Genomic DNA, 26853 nt, shown 5'->3' on the forward strand with positions numbered 1-26853 from the left:
TAAACTATAATGGAGTATATTTTCTATTAAATTGAATTGAGTATATTTTCTATTAAATTAAGCATGATTTTTTTTAATATAATTTCTCATAAATTCAGCATCATTTATTATTTAAAGAAAACTTAGTATATTTTTCATCCAATTGAGTATCATTTAAAGAAAATTTAGTATATTTTTTATCCGTGAAAAAAGAATCGTATATTGAATTTAAGAGGAATTATATTGATTTTTAGACTTTTTATATCTAAAAATATTATGAGTAATTAGGTAAATATATTTGATTAGAGAGTGAAAGTAAAGATTGTTATGAATCGAGATTACATGTAAAAATTTATTTATTAATAGGGACTACATATAAATTTTTCTTGAAGATTTTAATGTCTCTGGGGTTGACGGTCCACTTGAATATTTATTTGAAAGTCGTTTTATAGTGTTGACGCGCTGATAAATATTTCGTTCCAATTAAAATATTTATGAATTAAAAAGATACAATAATACCTAACAAATGTTTATATTATAAATGTCAATGAAGCAAGTTATTTTTACATGTAAGCGTTAATGATTTAATGCATGCAAAAATATGTTATTAAAATTATTAAATCTGTGTTATGTGTCTGGCAGTTAAAATGGACATGGTAAATTCAAACTTAATAAGTTTGTATGGGTTACATTGGTTAACCTATATATAAGTACAATTAATTGCACATTATAGAAATGATTTTGTTATAAGTGATATTTTGTAGAAAAATATATTTATGACAACATTTCTTAATAGAAAACATTAAAAAAATCTGGGAAATTTTCATGCCAAAGATTTAACTGTCGAACATTTTTCCTGGAGCAAGTTGAGGCACGCAGCGTCATCTCGCGGAGGCGGTTAAGCCTCACTTTGTTTTGTCCAGTAGCAGAATCCGCCCAAACCCACCCATGATCCAATCGCTTCATTTCCTTTCGCTTGCGCCTTGCATACGGATCTCCACTGCCGCTCTCAGACGCTTGTCTTGCCTTTACTCCTGTCTCTGGCGACCTCCGAGGCGATTAGGCCCTGAAGATCTCCAGGTGTTTCGCCCTCTCCTCTGGTCTCCGTCATCCATTTTTTTTTAATTACTAATTTGGGGGCCGTGGAATTTGTGAAGATTCTTTCTCTCTCTCTCTTTTTTTTTAAATTTTATTTTTATACATGTTACGATTCCGCATTGAAACAGATTGCTGGCGGATTTGCCTGGTGTCTGGCTTTATACATGTTATGGTTTTAGGGAAGGAGTGTGGTTTTTGATGTTCAATTTGGTGTCCACCTTGGTGCTGGTTTGCACAAACGAGCACCACCTTGTGCACCAAGGCGGTGTTGGCACCATCTACTTGGTTTGGTGGTGCTAGTTTGTGCAAACCAGCACGTTGACACCACCAAACCAGGACCATCCGCCTTCGTCTTGGGTTGTAAAAATCAGCACCAGAAACCAACACCAAGGTGATGCTGGTCTTTACAAACCAGGTCCAATGTTGGAGCTGTTCTTTAAAGACCAGCTCCAACGTGCTGGTCTTTAAAGACCAGAACCAGCAACAAGTGATGTCGGTTTGTAGAAATCAATACTTGGGTCGTAAACCAGCACAAAGTGGTGCTGGTTTGTAGAAATCAGCACCAAGGTGATGGGTGGCACACATTTATGTGAGGGGCGGTGGGCAACATCCGACATGGGCAATCTGACGCAGCTAAAATTCATTTTTTTAATCTCTCTCATTTGCATGCAACAACTCTCTTCTTTTTCTTTTGATTTCATGCAAGATGGTGTTGTTTGGTAGAAACCAGCACCAAGGAGGTGCTGGCATCACCCACTTTGATGTTGGTTATTTTTTTTTATCACCATCTGACCTAACTTTCATGTTGTATTTGTCAGAATGATAACTGCAGAAGTTGAATCATGCCCACTAAGTTCAATTTTGATTTGGGTGCAGGGGTCTTTTAGCGATCTTGTTCTTCAATGGCAGCTGTTCTGGCTTCCTGTAGGTGTTATCAACGACAATTAGAATCCATAAATCAAGGACAATGCTTGGAAGATCTCAGTTTTTCAGGATCAATTTCCAATTTGAAATTTGCCAAGTTCACAACAACAATATATGAATCCTCAGCAACAAAGAAACTTCCACGGGTCTTAGCAAAAGTGCAACAGGAACAAGCTGATAAGTTTGGAACTAATGGAAGGCCGACTAAAATGGTCTCCAACACTAACAGAAGGGAAACTAAAATGGTTTCAACTAAGAATTTGGTGACACATAAGGACTCTTCTCGTCAAAAATCATTGTCAATGCATAATTCAAATGTGATGGTTAATGGTGTTAGTCTGATTAAGAGGAATAGTACGGCAACTCTTAGTAAAACTGAAAAGAAAGATCCAAAAGTGATCCCTGATACAGATGAGTTAAAAGTTTTACCTTCAGATGAGGGTTTTAGCTGGGCCAAGGAAAACTACAACTCTTTGCAAAGGACTATTGACATCTGGTCCTTTATTGTTTCCTTCCGATTGCGGGTTCTCTTTGACAATGAAAAATGGGCATACTTTGAGGGATTTACGGAGGAAAAGCAGGTAAGTTCCTACTAACTTGAGTTGATGTTAATTTTTATAATCCAAGTGCAATTACTTTGATAAACCTTCCTTTGCAAAAGACCATATCAGTTTCTTGTTTGCTTCTGGTTCTTCAAAGCTTGTTTTGGTTCTTATCCACAAGTCATCATAGGAAAAATTCTTATATTCCTTAAAACAAAACATAATCTGTGCATGTCTACATTCTACATTCTATTAGTTGTTTAAAAATTAACTATCACACCACTCTAAAAGCCAATTTAGTCAATTGTACAACTCTCGCTCCCCCTGGTAGCTTTTCCTTGTTGAGGATAAGGCATAGTTGTCTGCTTTGAATTTTCTTATTGATTGAATTTTTCTGTTGAAAATTTTAAATTCTGTATATGTGTATTCATTTGAGTTAAACTTAATTTGATTGTACAGAAACTAAGAAGGAAAAAGACTGCTTCATGGTTGCGAGAACAAGTTCTTCAACTTGGTCCAACTTTTATAAAACTAGGACAGTTATCTTCAACAAGATCCGATTTATTCCCAAGAGAGTTTGTAGATGAACTTGCTAAGTTACAGGTATTGAGTTTAATTAGTTTCTTAGTTTTTGGTGAAACCCTTCTAGCTGTTTGTGGCTGCCGACTTTCCTTTTTTTATGCTTTGTAAAATCACATGAAATATTGGTCGTATTACCGCATGTACATTACTGTAAGAGTTGTTGCATATCTTTGTGCACTTATCATGAAAGTTCTACACATTTTATTATTCATTAGTATTTTTTTAGCAAACTTTAGCTTTTGTTCCCTTGATTTATTACTAGTTTTTTTTTTTTAATTTTTTTTATATATCTTTCTTATTTTGGCATGTAGCCAATGTCCAAATCCTTTTCGGAAAGATCATGGAGTTGAACTTTTTTATTTGATAGCTCAGTTCTTGTGAGTTTCAAGCAAAATGGACATTGTTTCTTTTGATGTGTCTTCTCTTGTCAGAAAGACTAAAATTCTTTACACAGCTTTATTCTTCTAGGTCTGACCTTGAATGTTGATTTCTTTTCACACAGGATAGAGTACCTGCATTTTCACATGAAAAAGCAAAAGCATTTGTGCAGAGTGAATTGGGTTGCCCAATCGAAGTATTATTTAAGGAATTTGAAGACCGCCCAATTGCCGCTGCTAGTCTCGGTCAGGTGTTTATTATATTTTGGTTACTTTTTACATTGAATTCTATTATTGGGTCTTATTAATGGTTTGTAACTCATAAAAACTCCAGAGTAGCAGTTCAAACTTCAAAGATTCAATATATCCATCTTGTTTTTCTTTTTCTTATTTGTTTGCATATTCCAAAACGGAGACTTACATTATGCCTTTTTTTCTCTCACTTCATATAAACTCAAATTCTTCAGAGAAATAATAGGCAGAGGTTTTGTATTTCTGCTTAATTAACACTGTTCATTGTTTTTGTTAATTTTCTTATTGATTCATATTTTTGTTGATTCTTATCTCTTCATGATTTTACTGGCACAGTGGCACCAACCTTAAACCTTTATATTTGAAGTTATTGACATTGCCATCCAAGTTTCATTTGTTAGCTTTGTTCCCTATTTATTGAGGATGCTGAAATTGACATTCTACGTTTTTGTGTATACAATCTCATGGATCATGCTTACTCTATGTGGGTTGTTGTTTTTTGGTGGTTATTTAGAATGTGTAAACTGAAGATCCTCATATCTCTTATTTACTTTAATCATCTAGGTGCATCGAGCTATCCTTCATAGTGGTGAGCAAGTTGTTGTGAAAATTCAGAGGCCGGGCCTAAAGAAACTTTTCGACATTGATCTAAGTATGCTGCTTGTTGTATAATAGCCATAATTGAATGCAAGATCATGCTAACTTATGCAAGATATCTTTCCGATGTCAACCTTCTTGTTTTAGTTATATTTGTAGTAGATCCTATTTTCATTTGTTTCTTGATGTAGGCAACTGAAGTTTTACAGTTATTGTTCCAGTGCTTCAGTTGTTTTGCATATTTCTTTACATCCATGCAAAACTGTTATTGTTATGGAATTTTATGAAGCCTGAAAGAAATAACTTACCCTCTTCAGTCATTTCTCAAAGGGAAGGTTCTATTCTCACACTAAAATTTTTCACATTACCTGATCTTAAAGCAACTAAATAGTTCCTTGAAGGAATAGTCTTAAGCTAAGTGCATTGCCTATGACTTGAAGTATGTGAATCATGATACCTAATTTTCTTTATACCTTTCCATAATATCACTTTAATGTTGAGGAAATTTGATGTGAACTTGATCCTTCATCCTTTTTGTAGGGACATAATTTTTATGCCAGGATAAATGTGCACAATGTTGTTGATCTTATATGGGTGCAGTTGAGTTTGAAAATGTCATATGAATGATGAAAAGCTATGATTTCTTGGCAGGAAACTTGAAGCTGGTTGCTGAATATTTTCAAAGAAGTGAGACGTTTGGAGGTCCTACAAGGGATTGGATTGGTATATATGATGAATGTGCAAAGTAAGCAATTAAATTGGGAAACATTTCCCTCCATTGGCTTCAATCAATTTCATAATGATATTTTTCATTGCCATTTGTAATGGGAAACAATAGTGTTCTCGTCATGCATAATTGCATATAGCATTTGGAGGACACAGAGACTAACCATTTCCTTTTTGTGATACTTATCCACCTTTTGAAGAAAGAAAACTTTTTTATTTTATTTTTATGACAATAAAAAAGAAGGAAAACCTTTTCCAATCTATTTTCCAATAAACAAGAAGGCAAGAAACTGCAATGTCCTACTCAATTCATCATATGCTCTAGATACCATTGCTACCCAAGCAAACTTGTGCAATTTGACATTCTATCCTAATTGAGGTTTCTTTTTCTTTATTTTTTAAAAGAGGAATACATTGTAATGGATATATTACAGTGAAGCATAAAATGGGATCAACAGTTGGACACCTTGTTTAGTGTGACATTTCAGGTGTCTGGTTGATTGTGTTTGTTTATAAGGCCTATATGCAACTACTGACATTGAGTTGGGCCTAAACATGGTAGCCAAGTGATTCGAGCCTATCAAGTGATGGTTAGATGGGGATCATCCACGATCATGTCATCCTATTGTGTTCAAAACATGCAAAACTTGATGACTGGATCAAATAGCTCAAGGATAAACCATGGATAGTGGAGCATTTACGTACCATCATTCCACTGACAAGGGATTCATTCTAGACTAACGTTTTTAGTTCATAGAAAAAGGGGTTACTTAATTATGTCAGGATGTGACTGAAATAACAAAGGGTCATACAGTGGCTTGATAAGCTTTAAACACTAGATTAGTCAGTCAATGAAGTCCTTAGTCATGATTATTTTTAGAAAAGTGTCACCTATTTTACATGTTGTGCAGATAAGCCTAGTATATTGATGAAAAAGGGGACACTCTCAGGTCAATAGAATTTGGACAATTATAGAACCAATTGCACTTGTGATGAAAATTGTTCTGATAATCTTTGTTTTTATGACTTTTATCTTTTCAAAATCTCTTTTCATACAGTTGTTCTTGACTTAATATATCATTTATTTCTAAATTAATATTGCAAATATATAATACTTTGAAATTATCAACAATATGTGAAAGTTTTTGTTTTTTGTTTTTTGATTTAAGTGGCTGTTTTTTTTCTTCTAAATTCTTGTATCACTTTGCTTACTGTTTCAGTTGGGCCATCCCACGACTAGAAAGGTGGTATTTTTTCATCAGAAATAAGAATTACATATTTGGATTTTTTTTTATAATCAAACCGTAAAGTCGCCTATATCCTTAATTGTGTCCCCTGGTTTGCCAAAACTCCATGGACTAGTGAAGCTGTGACCTTTGGATGCTTTTGTCCTTTCCAGTTATTTTCTCCTATGTGGTTAAATAGTTTCACTTATGCTTGTCTTCTAATACCTCGACTAATCTAGGTTTGCAATATTAAACTTCAGGATATTATACCAAGAAATTGACTATATCAATGAAGGAAAGAATGCTGACAGATTTTGTCGGGATTTTAGAAACATAAAGTGGGTCAGAGTACCTGTATGGTTCTTTCACTACTGAACTTTTTACATTTAGTCCGAGAAGTTTTAAATAGATTATTGTTTCAACTGACCTAGAGTATTGTTGAATTTGTAGCTTATCCGTTGGGATTACACCACTATGAAAGTTCTGACCATGGAGTATGTTCCTGGTATGTTTTTCTTGGTATGATGCTTGTAGTGACTGTTATAGATTACTCTGTCATGTTTGAGATTGACATTGCTATGAAAGTATAGCATACAATTTTGCAATTCACTAAGGAATCTTTGTTGTAAATAGAACATATGACATTCAATGCTACATCTTGAGCAGGCACAAAAATAAATAACTTGGAACAGATAGATGCAAGAGGCTACAGCCGATCCATCATAGCTTCCCGTGCAATAGAATCATACTTGATTCAGGTAAAAGGGTTTATTGAATTTTTCAGTTATTATTCTTGTGCAGTTTTATCGATTGTTTGCATTTGGTAACTAAAACTGCCCTTGTCATTTGAGGTCACAATGCTAAATACAGTTCTTCTGTAATTTTTTTGGGTTATTCTTTTCACATATTTGGAATGCCTGTTTTTGTTTCAGAATTTGTATCTCAGACACTGTAAATATAAAGATTATGGATTTAGCGCATAAGTAGGAAGCCCGTCTGATTTTAAAACGACAGCTACATATCTTATATTTGCCATAAAACATTTAGTCATATTATTTTGGATTCCATTTGAAATCTGTATGGCTTGATATCCAGTTGAACAATTATACAGTTATTTCTTCTATTAATATGTTACATATTTTTCAAACTCAGATTTTAAAGACGGGTTTCTTTCATGCGGATCCCCATCCAGGCAATCTTGCTATTGACAAGGATGTGTCACTTATCTATTATGACTTTGGAATGATGGGTGAAATAAAATCTTTCACAAGAAAGAGATTACTTGATTTGTTTTATTCAGTCTACGAAAAGGATGCAAACAAGGTATTCCTATCTTTTAGGCAATGATTCCATGTTCTTTTGATCCAAACTGGTCTCAATTCTTGTACATGAGCCATCATATGGTATTTATTTCTCTGCTTATCCTTAGTACTGCATGGTTCTCATTTGGGTTTTATCTAACTACTTACTTTTTGTGTTTATGTGGATCTATATCACATTTATCAACACCATATGCTAAACAACAATAGTAAATCATGAAAATTTTATTTCAGAGTGTCAAACAAAAAAAATACCCAGGAATGTTTTGAGCTTAAAATACATACAATAATCAAAATAAAATGTTTGTCTTTATTAGCAATTATAAAGCAACATAATAAATATAGACTCCTACTTGATGGATATTTCTTCCATAAGGACCCCCATATCTACAACATACGTATGAAACACTTTGGGCACTAAGCTTTAGTGAGTGCATCTGCCAATATGAAATTTGTGCTAAGGTGCTCTATCATCACCTGAACTCTTTCATTGATTACTAGAAACTTGATGTCGATGTGTTTGGACTTCGATGAACTGCGGTTGCTCTTGGCATAAAGTTTTGCAGCTTTATTATCACATTGATTCTCAGTAGTCTAGTAATGTCATCAATGATCTACAACGCTGTGATAAAGTTTCGCAACTAAATCCCATGATGGGATGTTTCGTAACATGCTATTAGCTATACCTCCATATTAGAAGTGGCTATTAGCATCTACCTAATACTTTTCCATGATATAACCACCTCCAACAAGTATGAAAATATAGTCCAAAGTGGGCCTCTTGCTATAAAGCATCCAGCAAAATTGAAGTCTGAAGGTGACCAGATCTCCAATACGTGAGAATGTGATCTTTAGTTTTTTATAAATACTGTATCACTGTTACGTCACCGCAAGTGCACGGTTACGTCGTCAGTAATACAAAAGCTTATCGATTCCACAGGGACTGTTGATTAAGTATTATTTAATTTCGCGCAGCGAATTATCTAGACTATCTAAAATGGTTCACAAACTTTAGCAAGAAAGAGAAAAGAGGAGAGAGAGTAAAGAGCGTAAGTGAATGAAGGGGGGATAGATACTAGGATTTGGGTTTCGTTGCGATGCTAGTTAATGTCCCTATGCATTATTCATCTCCCTAACTCCATGCTTACACTCGTGTAGGAGTTCTAACTAGAGTTCGGTACAATCCCGCGAAGATCGCACAGAAGAGTTTAACCAAGTTCTAACGCTATTAAGTAGAAGAGGTAATTTAGAAAGTCCGATTATAGGGAGCATCCTTCTGTCACCAGGGCCCACGGTCTACATTCCTAGATTACACAGATCACTTCCAAGCGGTAGATTAATGCAATTAAGTAGAAGAGATAATTTAGGAAGTCCAATTATAGGGAACATCCTTCTCACACAAGGATCCACGGTCCACGTTCCTAGATTACACAGATCACTTCCTAACATTAATTTGGGAGAACCCTCTAAACTCTAATTAATCTTTCTAACAAGAATTGATCCCTGTTTCAAGGAAATGTCTTAGAAAGTAAGGGATACCTTCTGTCACAAGGTCCTATGATCTTACAATCCAAGGCTCTTCCTCTACTCGGTGATCTAAACCCTGCATCTACATGGATTGACCTCACACACATTTCGTCAAACACATACAAGGCACAACACACATAGATGATGATAGAAACACTTCACCGCATAGGAAAATGCCCAAATACATAGTTCATACATCACAACACATCACAACTACTTCCTACATCCTAGATCTAGAGATTTACTCCATTGTAAGGAAATTTACAACCAAGAGACGATAAGTAAAGCAAACCATGACTCAATACATGGAGATAGAGAGAAAAGAATGCTTATCTTTGAGGCATAGCGTCCTTGGAAGTCCTCCCTTGCTTCGAAGGAGGACGGATCAACGAAGATGAAGGAAATCTAGGGCCTCCCCAAAGGGGAGAACCCTTCCCCAAGCAATGGGGAAGAGCCCCAAGCCAAAGATGAGTGAAAAGGAAAGAAAAACCCTTTTTTTAAGCAGGGCATGGGCACCACACGACCCGTGACACAAACTAGGCGTTGTTTGGATATATATCCTAAACGCCTATGTCACAAACTAGAAAAATTCTCATCAGTCAATTTGCATTTCGCATCTATACTATGCATAATTACGTTGTCAACTATAGAAGTTAATGTGTTCAATTTATACAGTTTATCAATCAAGGAATCATTATCAACCAATATTAAATTAAAGAAAATAATGAAAATTTCATTTCCAAATGAACAAGAATAATTTGATTTGTCCAAATAAGAATTTGAAATTAAATTCCATCTAAAAAATGGTACAATGAATGTATTTTCCAAATCATTAGTTCCTAAATAAAGCCTAAAGACACTTATGAACTCTACTTTAGCCTTATTTCGATTCTCCGTATAAATGTATCTTTCACCATCAAGCGGAAGACGACTAAAACCCTACATAGTGATACTTATGTGAGTAGTAGCACTGATATCTATCCACCAAGTGTTAGTGGGTACTATAGCTAAATTAACTTTCGAACTAACAAAGTTTAGAAGTTTATCTTTTTTAACATGCTGACATATTTGGGGCAGTCTTTCTTCATATGACTTTTCTTCTTATAGAAGAAACAAGTGGATTCTTGTTTCTTATGCTCCTTAGGGTCATAACTCCAGAAGCTACAGTTTGTTTACCTTTACCCTTATTGTTGATCCTCTTGAGCTTCTTGCTCGAACTTGAGAACAAGATGCTAAGTGAGCACTCTTACATGTTCAATGTCCACTTTTTTTTTTTTTTTGAATATTATATGAGATCTTAAAAGGAGTGAACTATACAAGCAAAGACAACAAGACAAAAGGTACTAACATACTTTCAGACATTTTGAGTTTTAGTGCATTTAGACTTGTGATGATATTAGACATCTCCATAATGTACTCCCTTATGTTTCCTTTGTCATTATACCGCATGGATACTAACTTTGAAAGGAGTGTGATAGTCTCGACCTTTTTGTTTGATGCAAATCGATCTGCCAATTGGTTTAGGAAACTCCTAGTATCTTCCTTTTCAGTTATTGAGCTCTTAATTGGTGCTGGAATTGAAAGCCTCATAATACTTAGACTCATGCAGTTTGATCGCTTTCATTTTTCAAATTTAACCCTCTGCTATACAGTGTTGGCACTAGTCAGGAGTGTGGGGCGATCATATCTCAATTCATAGTGTAAGATCATGCAACCCAAAACTATGATTACATACTCTTTCCATTTCGTAAAATTTGATCGTTAGTGTGGGGATGTTAATCTTGGCAGTTACTGATTGCATTGAATTAGAAGAGAGACAACGTTATAAGCTTACTAAGCCAAGAACATAGGTTATTTAACATAAGTGTATGCAATATAAAATATGCATGTAATGGGCTCTTAATAAGATACCAAATATGTAATGTTAATCTTTGGACTAAAATGTAATTTGTTAGCAGTACTCTAGTATATCTCAAATCTTAGTTAGTCACATAACGTGTCTTCCTTTGAGCCGACATATTAAGCACATGATCTGTATAATCAAAATTATGTTCCTTAGTTAGTGGTAAGCTACACTTAAACATATATCTGGCCTAAAAGTAATTTTCTTTTGGCTAACTACTTTTAGCATAAATATATGTCTACCAGCACAAATATACTAAACCTACCTAAAGTGTCTTTTTTTTGGGGCCCACATGATAGTTCAATTTAGTGACACGTGTGTAGATAGACTCAAGAAAACCCTAGGAAACCAAATCAAATCGAAGTAATTTGCTCCACTAGTGATTACCAAGTGATCCTATGCGGAAACCCAAGCGGTGGAGCAACAACGTGACTTACAACACCTAACACGGCCTGACCATGTCAATAGGACACGATCGTGACAGAGCTTATAGCCGCTGACACGACCTAGCCATGTCGGGCAACACAGTCGTGTCGGAGCTTACAGCTCCTGACACGACCTAGCTGTGTTGGGAAGCATGATCGTGCTAAGCAGCATGGCCATGTCGGGCACCCAACACACGGTCGTGTTGGCACATTCTACGCCTAACACGACCCGGATGTGTCATTTGACATCGCCATATTCGACCGCATGACGCTCAACACAGGCTAGTTGTGTTGGGCGACACGGACGTGGTGCATCAAGGTGAAATGCCCAACACATGACACGGCCTGGTAGTGTTGGGCACCATGGTTGTGGCGCATTACGACGAAACCCTAAACACCTCTATTCGCGGATCAAATGTGACATTTTTCATGAAATGGAGGCAGTTTCTGCTGTTTTTCGTGTTCTTTGCGAAAATTATTACAGCTGGCATAGCAAATCCAAATCTAGCGTAGAACAACAAAATCGACGAAAACCTAAACCTTAATGCCATAGAAAATGACGAAATAGCTATAGTTTTGATACTATTTGTTAGATATTTTGCTTCCTAACCTCATGAATTCTAAATAGAATGAACTTGAATAGAAGAAAACAAAATATACAAGAAGATATAGTTTCATCAACTTCTATAGCAGTAAAAATAAATGCCTGAGATAAGATGATAGACTTGAATGTAGCGGAAGAGCCATCGTCTCAATGTGTCGTCCTCTAAACCTTGAAATCCTATGGAGGAGGGAAGAAGAACGAAAAAAGGGGCTGGTCTTCCAGAGGAATTATGGTGACAACCCATAAACTTTTCACCAATGGGGAGCAAAGAGAAAAGTCAGATGCCCTAATCCATAGTTATTTAAGACGTGATGCGTCCAAAAGCGCATAGGTGTTATGGGGCCTGAGGTGTTAGGCATAAGGTGAGACACACACCTTACGGAAGTAAAGCGTTTTGGATATAAATTTATTCAATTCAAACATATATAGGAAATTTCTGCCAACGTATTTCATTAACAAAATTATAATCCATAAACTATTAAATAATAATGTAAATATAAAATTCACTAACATTCAAATATTTAAATAGTTTATCTTCATAATCAAAATTAAATTTCAAACTAAAGAGAAAACAAACTTAAAATATTGAAGAGCTGTGTAAAGAGAAATAAGTTTGCAAGGGAGGTTGATGTTCATTTTTTAGGGGAGAGAAAGAGTCATGCAAGAAAAATGTGTCGCATGCATGCAACATAATGGTTGATGTTCATTTTCTAAGGGAGAGGAAGAGTCACTCAAGAAAAATGTGTAGTATGCATGCAACCTGTTGATGTTCATTTTCTAGGGAGTGGAAGAGTCACTCAAGAAAAATGTGTCTTGTGCATGCAACCTAATTAATTTAAAGGGTAATTAAAGGTATGGGTTGAGCTTTAAATTTTTATTTTCACTTCAATAAGGCGAGGAAAATCGTGCCTTAAGCACGTCTTACCTCTCACAAGGTGCACGCTTAAGCGCGCTTCTTTCAAGTATTGCACCTGGGTCACTACCACGCACAAATGACGTTAGGCGTGTGCTTTTCACAACTATTCCCTAATCCAACAGGGACCAAACCCTATATATATGGTGGACCCGCTCCATTATCATCCCATCAATAAAAACGGAACAGACTAAAGGGTTCTATATATCTAAACTCATACCCATTACTCAAATCCGCTATAATAATAATTTGATCACTTAATGGGTTTGGATTCTTAATGACATGAATCCGCATGTTAACCAATTCCCTGTTAGCCCACCAAAGAAGATTAAATCCAATAGTTGTTTCTGCTTTGTCTTGTATACCTAGTCTATTGGTAGTTTGCATTATGCTTGTGCTCTTCAGGTCATCATTGATAGAAAGGCTATGGTTCAGTATTAGGAAGAATGTTGCAGATGGAAAATAATCTTTTGTGCTTGAATCCAAAAGTCGCTAAACAATCATTAGAATCACATCACTAGGGCTTTGGTATTCCAATGCCATAATGACTTGAGGAAGCACAAAGAAGCCAGTAAGCCTATGTAGCAATGATCTGAGAAGGTATAGAGATCCAGCTACATACAAGTGACAGTGATCCAAGTTAGCAATCTTGCATGAAATGATCCCACAAAGAACAAAATCCTAAGTATACATACCCACCCAGTAATAACACGGGGAATCTCAAAGACATTGGTGGGCTGGGGCTCACATAGTAACCACTGGAGTGAGGGATGATGAGCTCCATTCAGGCATACTCCCAAGCATGCGGTAAAGTCACAGAAGATATCAGAAATCCTAACAAGGGTAAATTGTCACACAACATCCAAAGTTTTCATCTTTGATCGCAACACTAGAGGGCTAGTTCCAGCCTTGGATGTCTCAAATTCTAAGTGTCTTCTTTCCTTACCCATTGCTTTGTCTAGAGGGCCCTTGGACTTTTTCAAACTCAAGAAGATAAAAATATATGTGAGAAGAAACTGAGCACTCTGTATTTGATAGGATGACACCGCTCGCCAAACTTTGGGTGCTTCTTCAACTCTAGCTCTGTCCTTGGATGGCATCAACTCCAACTCCACACGTCTCAGACTGAGACTTCGAGTGTCTCCAGCCTTAGTTCTAACCTTGGACATCATTGACCCCAAGCCTCTCCTACTTTAGGTGCCTTCATCTCTAGCTTGAACCTTAGTGTTATTGACTAAGAGTCTCCAACTTTGGGCACCTTGACAGTTTTAAATGTTGTTTTAATGCTGAATATCACTGACTGGCAAAAACAGTTTCATTTTTGTGTCTATTGACTCAAAGCATCTCCAACTTCTGGCATCTCAACCAAGGTTTAGAATGTCATTCTGATGCCACATATCAACGGTTGCCCAAAACAATTCATTTTGGTGCCAATAGGCATATCATGTGTCAGTACATGTTGGTATCAATCAACACTAATTGACAAGAAGAAGCTCACTTGCCACTGGTAGGGTTCCATGAAGATCTTCTGATCTAAGCTGGATCATGGTCTCAAGGTGCATCTGGAATCTTGGTCTGAACAGGGTGGTACTGACTTGTCTTCAACTGAAGCTCCAAACTTGGATGCCAAGATTTCAGCAGTCTCTGCCTTCAACTTCAGCCTTGATGATATTGATTCCAAGCATTATCTTTGCAAGTCATATTTGACTCCAACTCTGAACTTGGACGTTATTGATTATAAGCGCCTTTTATGTAGGACATATTTGAATCCAACTTTGACCTTGAACATCGTTAATTCTAAGTCTCTTAAATTGTGGGCATCTCAAATACCATCTCTGATCTGGAATAATCTCTCCAGAAACTGAAGGATTGCCACTGAAGACTTCGTACGTTTTTTTTCTTGTTTTTTTCACAAACATGGCCAAATTCCAGACCAATGCCATTTCAATGAGATATGAAGAAAACCTTTTGTTTTTGGATTCTGTAAAATCTTCATGTCCCTGTTGTTGTAACTTGGCTAAATTGAATAAGCTTCTAGTATCTGTTCACAGGATTATTCATTAATTTGTGAAAATTATTATGTCATTTGGCATTGTTCTTGGTTCTAACAAGAAGTTTTATACAGGTCATGAAATCTCTGATTGATCTTGAAGCACTACAACCAACAGGAGACTTGTCACCAGTTAGTAGAACCTGTTCTTCTCTGTATGGAATTGTATTCTTAATCCACTAACCATTGATATCTTGTATTAATGCTTAACTACTTTATGATGATTTTTAGGTGAGGAGATCGATTCAATTTTTCTTGGATAATCTTTTGAGTCAAACACCTGATCAGCAACAGACTTTGGCAGCAATTGGCGAGGTGTGTTCATGCATCAATAAACAACCTTTTGGAGCAACCACAATAACTAATTGAGTGACACTTTACAAATTTATCTCTGTAGATAATACTCTAATGCGGTTGATTTTGTAGGATTTGTTTGCAATAGCAACTGATCAGCCATTCCGCTTCCCATCTACCTTTACGTTTGTAATAAGAGCATTTTCAACTCTGGAAGGTGCAGAATTTGGATAATACCTATAACTTCTATCATATTCACTAAAGCTTTCTTTTCAATCTAAAATTTCTTATCAGTTTGTTTGGCATGAGATAAAAATGCTAGTCATATTCATGATAAGTTTCTGATGTATGTTTTGTTTTCTGAAACAATTCCTGCTATATGTTACATATTCTAGTCTGTTGATTTATGTGAGTTAAGTTAGAAAAAGTTTGGAACTTCAACTAGGGAGAGTGGAAGCAGAATTCAAAAGCAAATTTATAAGTTAAAACAAGACTAAGGGTGCGTTTCATACAAGAGAAAGAAATTAGAAGGAAACAAGGTAACAAAGATTTTTCTAATGGCACTTTTTTCTTCATTTCCTTTTGCAGAAAATGCTGATGGGAAATAGACTACTGGAAAAATCTTTTTCCAATTTATTTTTCTATTTTGCTTCCGTCCAATTTGCAATAAAACTCATTTTCATGTACAATGATTCCAATATTATGCTATTGTAGAGATATGTAAACATCCTTTGAGCACAACAGATTCAAACTTTAAAATTAAAAAAATCTTTTCAAATCTATTTTAGATTTTAATAATTTTTTAGTTGTTTGAAATAAAATTTTAAAATTTAAAGTTATCTTTTTTTCTTCCCTTCCATAAACACAATCAAAGTCAAAATATTTTATAATATTTTTCATGTGAGTTTTTTCTTTATCTTTTTCTTTTCTTAGTTATTTTTTTTCTTTTGTAGGAAAGAGGGCCTAGTTATTTCCAAGTCTATAAGGAACATTATCCCTCGTTATGCTTGGTTAATTTTAGGTTCGGTTTATCTTAGCTTGGTTACCTTTTAAGTTTGAGCAATACGAAACTTGGTTTGTCTTGGCTCATTTATGACGCTACCTGTCACGATTGCTCAACTTGTCCAGCCTAATTGACTCAATTGGCCCGTCAAACCCACTAGACTTGACCTACCTTATAGGCACGACTAACCTCTCTGATTTGGCTATATTTTCTATGTTCTATAGTCTCTCATCTGATGCACTCTTAACTCTTGTTGATTAAATTGCTCCTAACTATATAATCTATTAGCTGTCTTTCTATATTTTATACCACTTAATGTTCTCTTGCTTTCTTAGTGCTACCTGATTGATTGGAGAAAAATAAGTTATTAATTTATCCTCCCCATAAATTCATTCTTACATTTTTGCTACACTGTTTTTTTTTTAACACTTGACCTATAGTGAATGGTCACTCTTATTCCTCTTAACCTAGGAAACATGATGATCACACTACTACGTAACCCTTTGTCAGTTTTAACCATTAGGGAACAAATATGGATGCTAGATCCCAGAAACATGAGTGTATTTCATTGATTTTGTTACTTGAGTTGACTTTCTTTGAAAGAACTATGCTTGATGATTGATTTGCCTTTTTTACTTAGCATTCTGAATTTCTAAATGAGAAGGGGAACAACGGTAAAATTGTTGTCTTGTGACCTTGTGGTCATGGGTTCGAGTCGTGGAAACAATCTCTTGTAATGCATGAGTAAACCTGTTTACAATAGACTCAATGTAGTCCAACCCTTCTCCGGGATCTCGTATTGGTGGGAGCTTCATATACCGGATTGTTTTTTTTTGTTTTTAATTTTGAATCTTTAAATGAGAAAAATGTCTTGCTCTACAGTTGGTCCTCATCAACTCTACCAACAATCAATAATTCTTATTAGAAGTTGACTTCCTATAATAGCATGAATTTCTGACATCTCGTGGCTGTTCTTGTTCAAGATTTCTTTTTATGGCTCTTAACGGTGGTTGGACATTTCATAGTTATTTGAAGTGCATAAATTTGTGACTAAATTTTGATGTGGTTGAGGTTTGGACATGGCATAAAATTTTCCATGATTTTCTTATTTCTTCAGGTTGTCAATTTCTTTTTTTGGAATTTTGGAACATGTTGTAAAACCTTTGTTATTGTGATTTTCATATATCCCTTATGGGATTTTCCTCCTTTTCCATGTTTTTTATTGTCATCTAGCTAGCAATAAACTCCGACGGCACATTTATGCACTAGGCCTTCATACTAGATTATGTTCTTGCAGGTATTGGGTATACGTTGGATCCTGACTTTTCCTTTGTGAAGATTGCTGCTCCATATGCTCAGGTCAAAATGGTTCATGCTTTTTTACTCGTCGGAGTCCTGATTTTGGTTGCTAGTTGATGGTTTACTTTATTTTTCCCATCATTAATACTCACATCGCAAGCTATACATTATTGTCTTCAACACCATTCATGTTTCTGACCTTCTTCATTCAACATCTTTTGTGAAGTCAGGGCATCTTTCCTCAAAGAAATTTCTCATCCTTCGATTCATTGGTCTCATTTCTTTTAAATGATTTCTCACTTATATTTTTTTCATCGCCATCTGTATGAGAATCCTAAACCAACTCTATTTTGCTTTTAACACCCTTTTATTTTGCTTTCTAATTGTTAACTCCATATCCCTTGGCCATAGCTCACAACTGATAATTTTACTTCTAATGAAACCTTCAGGAACTACTTGACATACGACAGGAACAACGGGGTGGAGCTGAACTTGTTCAAGAGATACGTAAACAAGCTAATGATGTATGGGGAATATATCTTATTGGCTTTTCTTCCCATCTCTCAGTCTGATGGCTTGTTATATACAATTTGTTATTATAAGAGTTGCACTTGTATGCCTGACCATGCTAATGGCTTTTTCGGAGAATATTTCAGTTTTAGTTTAGCAATTTATGTTTTTTGATATTGCTATGCAGAACTTCTTGTCCATTTTATACTTTATTCACTAGCTTTTAATGGTAGCATAACATGAGCATGATCGACAATCTTACCTGATAAATTATTACAAATATTCACAAACTTGAGATTATTGCTCCAAGCAACTTCCAATATTTTTTTTTAAATTTCAAAGTAATTGACTAGATTTCCCTTTTTCTTGATTTCATTTTCACTTCATTAATTGCAGGCTCGGGATTCTACAATCTCAATGCCATACAGGATACAGAGAATAGAAGACATTGTGACCCAACTCGAGTCAGGAGATCTAAAACTCCGAGTTAGAGTGCTTGAGGTATCACTATGCACTACTGCACTTAACAATATTCCTATGTTTAAGCAACTGCATTTTGTCAAGGAGTCCTTTTGTAACTGAAGACATGGATGACAAGGGAAATGGTCCATTGAAACAATATTGGAGCATTTGCTGAATGAGAAGCTTTTGCTCAAACCCTTTTCTCCAAAAAGAATACTTGTAGGATTTGATCCATTTGACACAGTCGTTCCTGCTTCCTTATTCCTGCTGATTCAATATAGTTTGTTCCTTTCAATAGAATAATTATGACCAATATGACTACTCAGAAAGATTTGTTCTAGAATTACAGACTCATTTGCTGGAAAGGAATACTTGAGGGTTTCCTAGCTTTACTAAATCTTGATTAGGAATACTTGAAGGTTTCCTGGCATTACTAAATCTTGACTAATCATGATCTACATAACCAATGCTGTAACCACCATCATCTCGTGATAAGGCTTCTTGAGACTATATTGGCAGAAATCTTGTGAATTGGTCTTCTCTTTGTGGAATTTATACAACCACGGCAAAGATGATCTGCTTTTTTCTCATAAATGAACCGTGATAATGTATTGGAAAGGCAAGAATGTAGCAAGTATTTGATTTTGTTTAACCTACAATGTCACGAGTCCCAAATACAGCTACATGGATCTTATGGGGCCATTGAACTTTCATAAGGCTATATTGATGGTAACCTCTGGATTATATATATCACATTAATTCTTTGAAATTATTTTCACTGGTCTCCTTTTGTCTCTCACATTTTCTATTCTAATCAATTCTAATAAAAATTCAAGTTTGTCTTTGAACACATTCAAACCCTTATAACTTGTTTCTGTTCATTTTATTATCTATTAGGGTGTTGCACCTAATTAATCACACAGTAGCATTTTGAGTTTTTCTAATAAGAGGGGGAAAAAGATTGTGAATTGTGATGGTATCAATATGTTGATTAGATTTTATAATTTGACATATTGAATTGATTATAATTAAAAATGTGAGAGGCAAAGTAAAAGAAAATTTTAGTTGGAGTAACTAAAAGTGATAGAAGATCTAGGTGCTACTATTGATAAATTTGCATAAAGCTCAATGGTTCAAAATGTGATATAAATAGTCTTTGCATAGGTGTTACTACTGATTTAGGTGCTATAATTAATGAATATCGTCAATAGGATATAAAGTGATTATGAAGAACTTGTAGGATTTCTGTGATTAATGTGCGTCTCAGATTATAAGTTATAAGACAGTGGTACAATTGGTCATACTTCTTGTGTCAACTATCTGGCAGTTAGGAAATAAAACATACAAAAATAAGTAGAGAGGAGACTAAGATGGATGTGTGAGGTTATTAGAAAATTTTTTTTCTAACATTTTATGTAAAATTCTTATGAATTTTTTTGTCCAACCGTCTTGACTATTCCTTAGCTTCTTTTCTATTTATTAATTTTTGAAATAATAGTGAAAATCATACCAATATTCTTACACTATGTAAAATTCTTAGGATTTTTTTTGTTCAGCCATTTTAAATATTCCTTTTTTTTTCTGTTCATTTTCGTTTGAAATAATAATGAATATCATACCAATTGTTTTGTGTACTTAAATAACCTGATTGTAAAAATGGAAGTAATATAATTAAATAATGAAATTGTTACTTTATGTACCTTTGTGGCTTTTATAGCTGTGCTGCTAATTGACTGGCATTCTTTGTTCACTTACCATTCCCCTTTTTTCCTCTTGATTGCTACCATGTGTTAATATCCATGTCAAGATTTTAGAACTTAAATGTGATTCATGGATTCTTTATGATTTACTCATTCTCCAGTCAGAAAGAGCTGCAAGAAAAGCCTCAGTGTTGCAGATGGCTACCATTTATACTGCCGCAAGTGGAACCTTACTGAATATTGGAGTCACACTGAGCAGTCTGGGAAACCAACTGATTGCAAATGGATCTTTTATTGGCGCTGGTGAGTGATTAGTCTAACATAGATATTAACAAAACTGCAAATTTTGAACTTTGTTTGATTGAAGCAATCTATAGTCTTCACGGATGCAAACTCATCTTGCATAGTGAACATTTATTTTAAGTGCGGTGAGTACAGCTGAGTAGTCGATGATCCCCAGTTTCATTGTGGTGCTGTCACCTCCAGTGACATAGTAAGCTAATCAACATATTCACTGATCCAAACCGCCCCATTTTGTGGATTTTTTCTCCAGCACACAAGATTGGCGATCCACACAGTCATTGTCGGGTAAGCTTGAATCTTTAAAGATGGAGTAGCTTTAACTCTCCATTTATTCTCTATTGATATAGGAATAACCCTTTATCATCAAAGAAAGGATGGCTTGCCCTTCTGCACCACTGTTTGCATCCTGCTTTACTCACCACCTCCTTGTCCAGGCAACTTAAGGTTTTTTAGTTGCAATTTTTGTTTCATGATCACCACCAGATTTCTGAGTGGTAGCAAAATAGTGACTATTCGTTTGTTTTTGAGTTGTGATATTTGTTCTGTCTAGCACAGCTAGTTCATGCAAGAGTGTTGCTGTCAATTGTCCTAGCTGGTGTAAAATATTCCGTTGATTGTCTCAATCCTTCCTTGCATGAGCTGCTATTGCTAGACTAAACCCCCGTGATTTACTTTCATTCCAGACAGTGGAGGGAACCAAGTGATGGTTCCACCTCTGCTGCCACTAGGATATCTCCACCTACCATGACATTTAATTCTGGTATAGCTCCTTAAACGAGATGAGGGACAATTAAACAATTTCTTCAGCTTTACTAACATTATTCCCTGCCTTTATTTTGTTTCTTTTGTGCACTCACAGATCAAGATGGTCTGTTAATTTTTTTAAAAAAAAATTCTGTAAACTTGGTAGTGTACTCACTCCTTACAAACATGCAGGTGTCTTCCTGATTCTAGTACTCAGATCCATGCAAAGAGTTAAAAAGCTTGATAAATTCGAGAAGATGATCTGACTGTTGGTCTGATAAAGTTACCAGTCCACATTTAGGTGTAATTGCATTAAATTTATACTGCATCGGGATGCACATTAAGCATCAAATATACAAGATGTAAAGATTTTGTTCTTCTAATAAAAACAAAGCAACTTATTTTTCAGCTCGTGTAGTGTTAAGTTTAAGAAAAATGATATGCATAAAGAAAGAATATTAGTGAAATGCTTAGGGACAGATACATCAAATGATGAACCTATAAAAAAATGAAAATGAAGTTTTATGGTTATCTCCACTTATGATCACATTTAAAAAAAAAAAAAAACTCGCGGAATTTATTTGAACTTATTTTTATGAAAAAAAAAGTTGAAAGATATTAGTAGGTCTAAAATCCATAAAACTAATATTTTTAGAAAATAATTTAAATACATTCCATTTGATATTTATAATTAAAATCAATTGCAAAAATATACCTAGGCTTGTAATAGACATCTATTTTTGTTGATCGAAACTAACGCCAAATTGAGAAAAAATAAATTTTGAAATAGAACCAAACCAAAAATCAAGATCCGTTTTAATCTACTTCATTTTTTTCAAAACAAAAAAAATAAAAGAGTTTTAATTAACTAAACTCCTCTTCTTGGATGGCTATTTGTGTCTCCCGTTAATGGCGGCCTATCAACAGTTGTTACGGACTATAAACATGCCCCTCCTTTGACGTAAATCGTTGAACCATCTCCCTTTTGGTTTCTCTCCTCCTCCGCCGCCTCCCCTCCTCTTCATTTCCTCCTCTCGATTTCTCGAAAGGAGAATGACTGTAAGTCTCGAGCGTTTATATTCAGCACCTTTTGTTTCAATAGTTTCTGGTTTCTTTTCCTCTCTTCTTTAACCTCGCTATTCAGCCAATGGATGATAGATCCAAACCTCTGTTTTCCAGTATATTTGCTCGTACAAAAAATCTTCATAATTCATGATATAAGTTTTAGAATTAATTATGTGTTTCTTTGACTTGGACAGGACAAGGGTCGTCCTCTGCCCAAATTTGGCGAGTGGGATGTCAATGATCCTGCTTCTGCAGAGGGCTTCACTGTGATCTTTAACAAAGCTCGAGATGAGAGGAAAACAAGTGCCAAGACTAACGAACAGAGGAAGTCTAGCAAGGAGGAGATGGCTTTTAAACAAGGACCTTATACTTCCAAGGCACATGCTGTAAGATAATTATTTACTCTTATAGATTTTCGTTTACATTTGATAATTAATTAATCATCTCATTGCGATAGCAGAAGAAATGGTTTTGCTGCATGGCACCGGCAGAACAATGAGGAAGGAAGCCTGTGACGGTATTGGATATGCAGTCATGCTGGATTTATGTTATTTATAGCAAACAAATTAATATTGACAGATATTACAGCAGAAAGTAACCATTTGACAGTCTTCATTTGCAGATTTGCAGAAGCAGCTGAGTGAAGGCTAAATGGCATTTGAACGAAGAAGAAAAACTGGGATGAAGAAGAAAATCTGGATTACATGTTTGATATTTTTGTGTAGTTTTGTTTTCCATGGTTCAATCCTTTGTTTCTGTTAAACAATTTGCACTCATATGTATACATGTATGAATTAAGGGATGATGTGAATATGTATTAATGTGTCTATTTACTGATCTTTGCTCTATTCTTATTCAACTATAGATTTAGCTAGTATAAATTAGAAAAACCAAAGGACTGGAATAATTTAAATTATTTTATGAAAATTAAAAAGAGTTAATTATCTGTTTAATTCAATGTGTATTTGTTATGAAAATATAATTTATTTATTTTCTTCCTTAGATGACTAATTGGTCATTCCCTTAATTAAAAAAATTAAGATTGTTTTTAACCATTTTTATATCAAAAATTAAGATTAAGATTTTATAATTTTTAACAAATAAAAAAGTGCATTTCACATGTGAGAGTGATTTCTATATAAAAAAAATTAAAATGCGTTTAAGATGGTCATTAAGAATTAATTAATCTTTACAAATAAAAAACTAAAACTCATGGATGTATATTTTTAACTAAAAATATAAATAAGTTTTTGAAACTCTAAGAATATTATTAATACTTTTTTAAAAAATAAATAAGTTATTTTTGGGTATGATTAAGGTTTTCATGAGTGTTTTCAAATCCCAAATCACTTATACAACTCAAGACAACTTTTTTCTCAATTAAAAAAGACCTTGGTATTCTAGAGGAAACTCCCACAAATCTCTACATAATTTCTTATTTTCACAAAAATGGCAGTATCCATAAAAAATATCATAAAAAAACTAGAGACTAAAAATAAATTATTATTATTATTATTATTATTATGATACACACACACACCAAATTCTGTCCTATAAAAAACATTTCAATTTTTAGTTAAAAATATTTTTAAAGTACATAATTATTTTTAAGGATTTAAAATAATTCATTTAAAAAAATACTTGGAGTTTCAAGGAATATTAAAAATTTTTGAGTTTAAAAATCTGTTTTTAGTTTAAAAAATCTAAAAAATAAGTGAGCCAAAATAATTTAAATTGTACTAAAGGCTCCATTTTAAAAGTACGTAATTATTTTTAAGGATTCAAAATAATTCAATTAACAAAAGACATGGGGTTTCAAGGAATATTTAAAATTTTTGAGTTTCAAAATATAGTTTTAGTTTAAAAAATCCAAAAAATAAGTGAGCCAAAATAATTTAAATTGTACTAAAGGCTCCGTTTTAAAAGTACATAATTATTTTTAAAGACTCAAAATTATTCATTTAACAAAAGACTTGGAGTTTCAAGGAATATTTAAAATTTTTTAGTGGATTCAAAATAATTCAATTAACAAAAGACATGGGGTTTCAAGGAATATTTAAAAATTTTGAGTTTAAAATCTATTTTTAGTTTAAAAAATCCAAAAAATAAGTGAGCCAAAATAATTTAAATTGTACTAAAGGCTCCGTTTTAAAAGTACATAATTATTTTTAAGGATTCAAAATTATTCATTTAACAAAAGACTTGGAGTTTCAAGGAATATTTAAAAAATTTTAGTTTAAAAATCTGTTTTTAGTTTATAAAATCCAAAAAGTAAGTGAGCCAAACTCATTTAAATTGTCCTAAGGCTCCGTTTTAAAAGTACGTAATTATTTTTAAGGAATCATAATAATTCATTTAAAAAAAGACTTCGAGTTTCAAGGAATATTTGAAAAATTTTAGTTTAAAAATCTGTTTTTAGTTTAAAAAATCCAAAAATAAGTGAGCCAAAATCGTTTAAACAGTACTACGGCTCCGTGTGAATTTCAAGAATAATCTTTTAAATTTTTTTATTTAAAATCATTTATTGGGCAAATTGCACGGGGACATTATTTACATATGGTCAATTTCTGTAATGTGTCCTGGAATGGTGTAATTGGTACCTATATGGTATTATGAATATTTAGTTTACTAGGTTTTGGAGTTAATTTATTAATGAATATAAAATATCTTGTTGGAATTTCTCAGGTAAAGGGTCGCTATTTTAGAATAAAATATTTTATTTAATTTATCTGTTTATATTTTACTATGAGATCGATAATATTAAATTACTTGTAGAATAATATCATCTTTTACTCCCATACATAAATTGTGGATGATTTTTTTAAATATTTTTACTTACTTTTCAAATTGTGTCTAAAATATTTAAAAAATAACTAAATTTTGTAATGTCAAGAATATTTTAAACTTATTTGTAAGCTTCATCTTATCTTAGTTAACTCACATTGATTATTGGTGGATTATAAGAGTTATACGGAGTTTATAGCGTCTTATTGTCTTTCTAATCATTCATGTGGCATAGTATAGTCTCCACACTGGCAATGGAGAGGGGGTGGAATAAGTTTTTCAGAATTTTTAGCATAGTTTCCACACTGGCAATGGAGAGGGGATGGAATAAGTCTTTCATATTTTTTAACATGTGGACGTTGCACGGTGGCTTTCAAGATTTGATAGAGGCCTTTCGGAGGGTATCAATTTATGGAAATGCCTAGGCTAAAGGCGAAATTCACATGTTGAAGGGTAAGCTATGATCTCTAGATAACAAACACTTCCAACACATTTCGAAAAAAGTAAAAAGGGCAAAGGAGTCTTCTCGCGCGCTGATAAGCCCGATTTTGTCGTGATTTGGGTATCAAATAATTTCACCGAACTCCTTTCTACACTAATGCAGTATAGGATGACTCGGATTGTCTCTCTCAAGGAATGTAAACAGTAGGATGATAGTCTTAGGATCAATTATTGTTGGCTTGGGTTTTCTAGACAAATTGGGATTTAAGAAATGACTTATGAACAAATAGAAGAAATAAGAACCAAAATTTATGCTACATTTGAAAATTCAATTCATGGAAAGTAACAAGAAAAGAATCTACTAATCTAAACTACTGCATTGAAAGAAATAATAACCAAGAATAGCCTATTGCAACCATTAAGCAAACCTAAATTGCTTAGACATCAAGAACAGTACTCTTAACCGAAGGGTTCAAAGCAATAGCAAGAGAATTTTGAATCAACTATGCATTGATCAACTACAACAAAACAACAATTCAATCAAAGATAAGGAAACTAATCAAACTAGGAAACCCTAGCTTGGATCTGATGTGTATCGGAGGAAGAACTCAGTGATGAAGATAACAGAGGAGATAAATTCGGCTGGAAATGGATCAAGATTAGAGGAAAAGAAGAAGCAACACTTATGATGGTTCAGATGGATGCGGAGCTTCAGGGAAGAAAGATCGTCGGCTGGAAGACAAAAGAATCGGCCGAGACCACCAGATTCTTCACCTTCTCTGCTTCTTCTTTCTCGCACAAAGTCGCGGCAGTGGGTTGAGATCAGATGATCGTGGCATCGCCGGTTGCTTGTGAAAGACCACCGCAGGAAGGGAAGTGCCCTTGACCTCGCTTGCTCGCCGGCGGTGGAGTGGATCAGAATCGCCGGAGAAGGATCACACCTCCTCTGTTTTTGACGCGAGGAATGTAGCAAATTGACGAAGGAAAAAGCACTGTAGCTTCTCCCTTTTAAACCAGATCTGAGATCTGAATGGACGGATGAGATTTCTCAGAGTATAATCCAACGGTGAGATTTTATCTAAATCTGATCCAAAGGCTCAGATCTTCATCAAGGGTCCTGATCTACTCTCTCCTAGCTCGGATGGACCAAATCTTCAATGGATGGCTTAGATCTCTCTTAATCTTGAATGGACAATCCAGATTG

General features: G+C 34.4%; 1 protein-coding gene across 4 annotated transcripts; it reads left to right on the plus strand.

The window, feature by feature from the left end:
* The first annotated feature begins 858 nt into the window (after positions 1-858).
* On the plus strand, positions 859-22810 carry LOC122014638 (protein ACTIVITY OF BC1 COMPLEX KINASE 7, chloroplastic-like). Of its 4 annotated transcripts, none has more exons than XR_006120731.1 (19): positions 859-1059; positions 1954-2582; positions 3003-3146; positions 3628-3753; positions 4319-4406; positions 5003-5096; positions 6564-6657; positions 6754-6808; positions 6970-7061; positions 7456-7626; positions 15120-15176; positions 15276-15359; positions 15471-15555; positions 17639-17700; positions 18090-18164; positions 18547-18651; positions 20474-20615; positions 20720-20900; positions 21552-21767. XR_006120731.1 is itself a non-coding variant. In XM_042570962.1 (18 exons), exons 2-18 carry the CDS (start codon positions 1980-1982, stop codon positions 22663-22665), a joined length of 2124 nt encoding a protein of 707 aa, XP_042426896.1. In that variant the 5' UTR covers positions 859-1059; positions 1954-1979; the 3' UTR covers positions 22666-22810. The 4 variants fall into 4 exon arrangements, 2 of the variants coding, with proteins under 2 accessions (XP_042426896.1, XP_042426895.1); XR_006120732.1 differs by having other exon boundaries at positions 20737-20900; XM_042570962.1 differs by lacking the exons at positions 20720-20900; positions 21552-21767 and adding an exon at positions 22619-22810.
* The last annotated feature ends 4043 nt before the right edge of the window (positions 22811-26853 follow it).

This window comes from Zingiber officinale, chromosome 8B, assembly GCF_018446385.1.
Source record: "Zingiber officinale cultivar Zhangliang chromosome 8B, Zo_v1.1, whole genome shotgun sequence".
NCBI classification, from domain to species: Eukaryota; Viridiplantae; Streptophyta; class Magnoliopsida; order Zingiberales; family Zingiberaceae; genus Zingiber; species Zingiber officinale.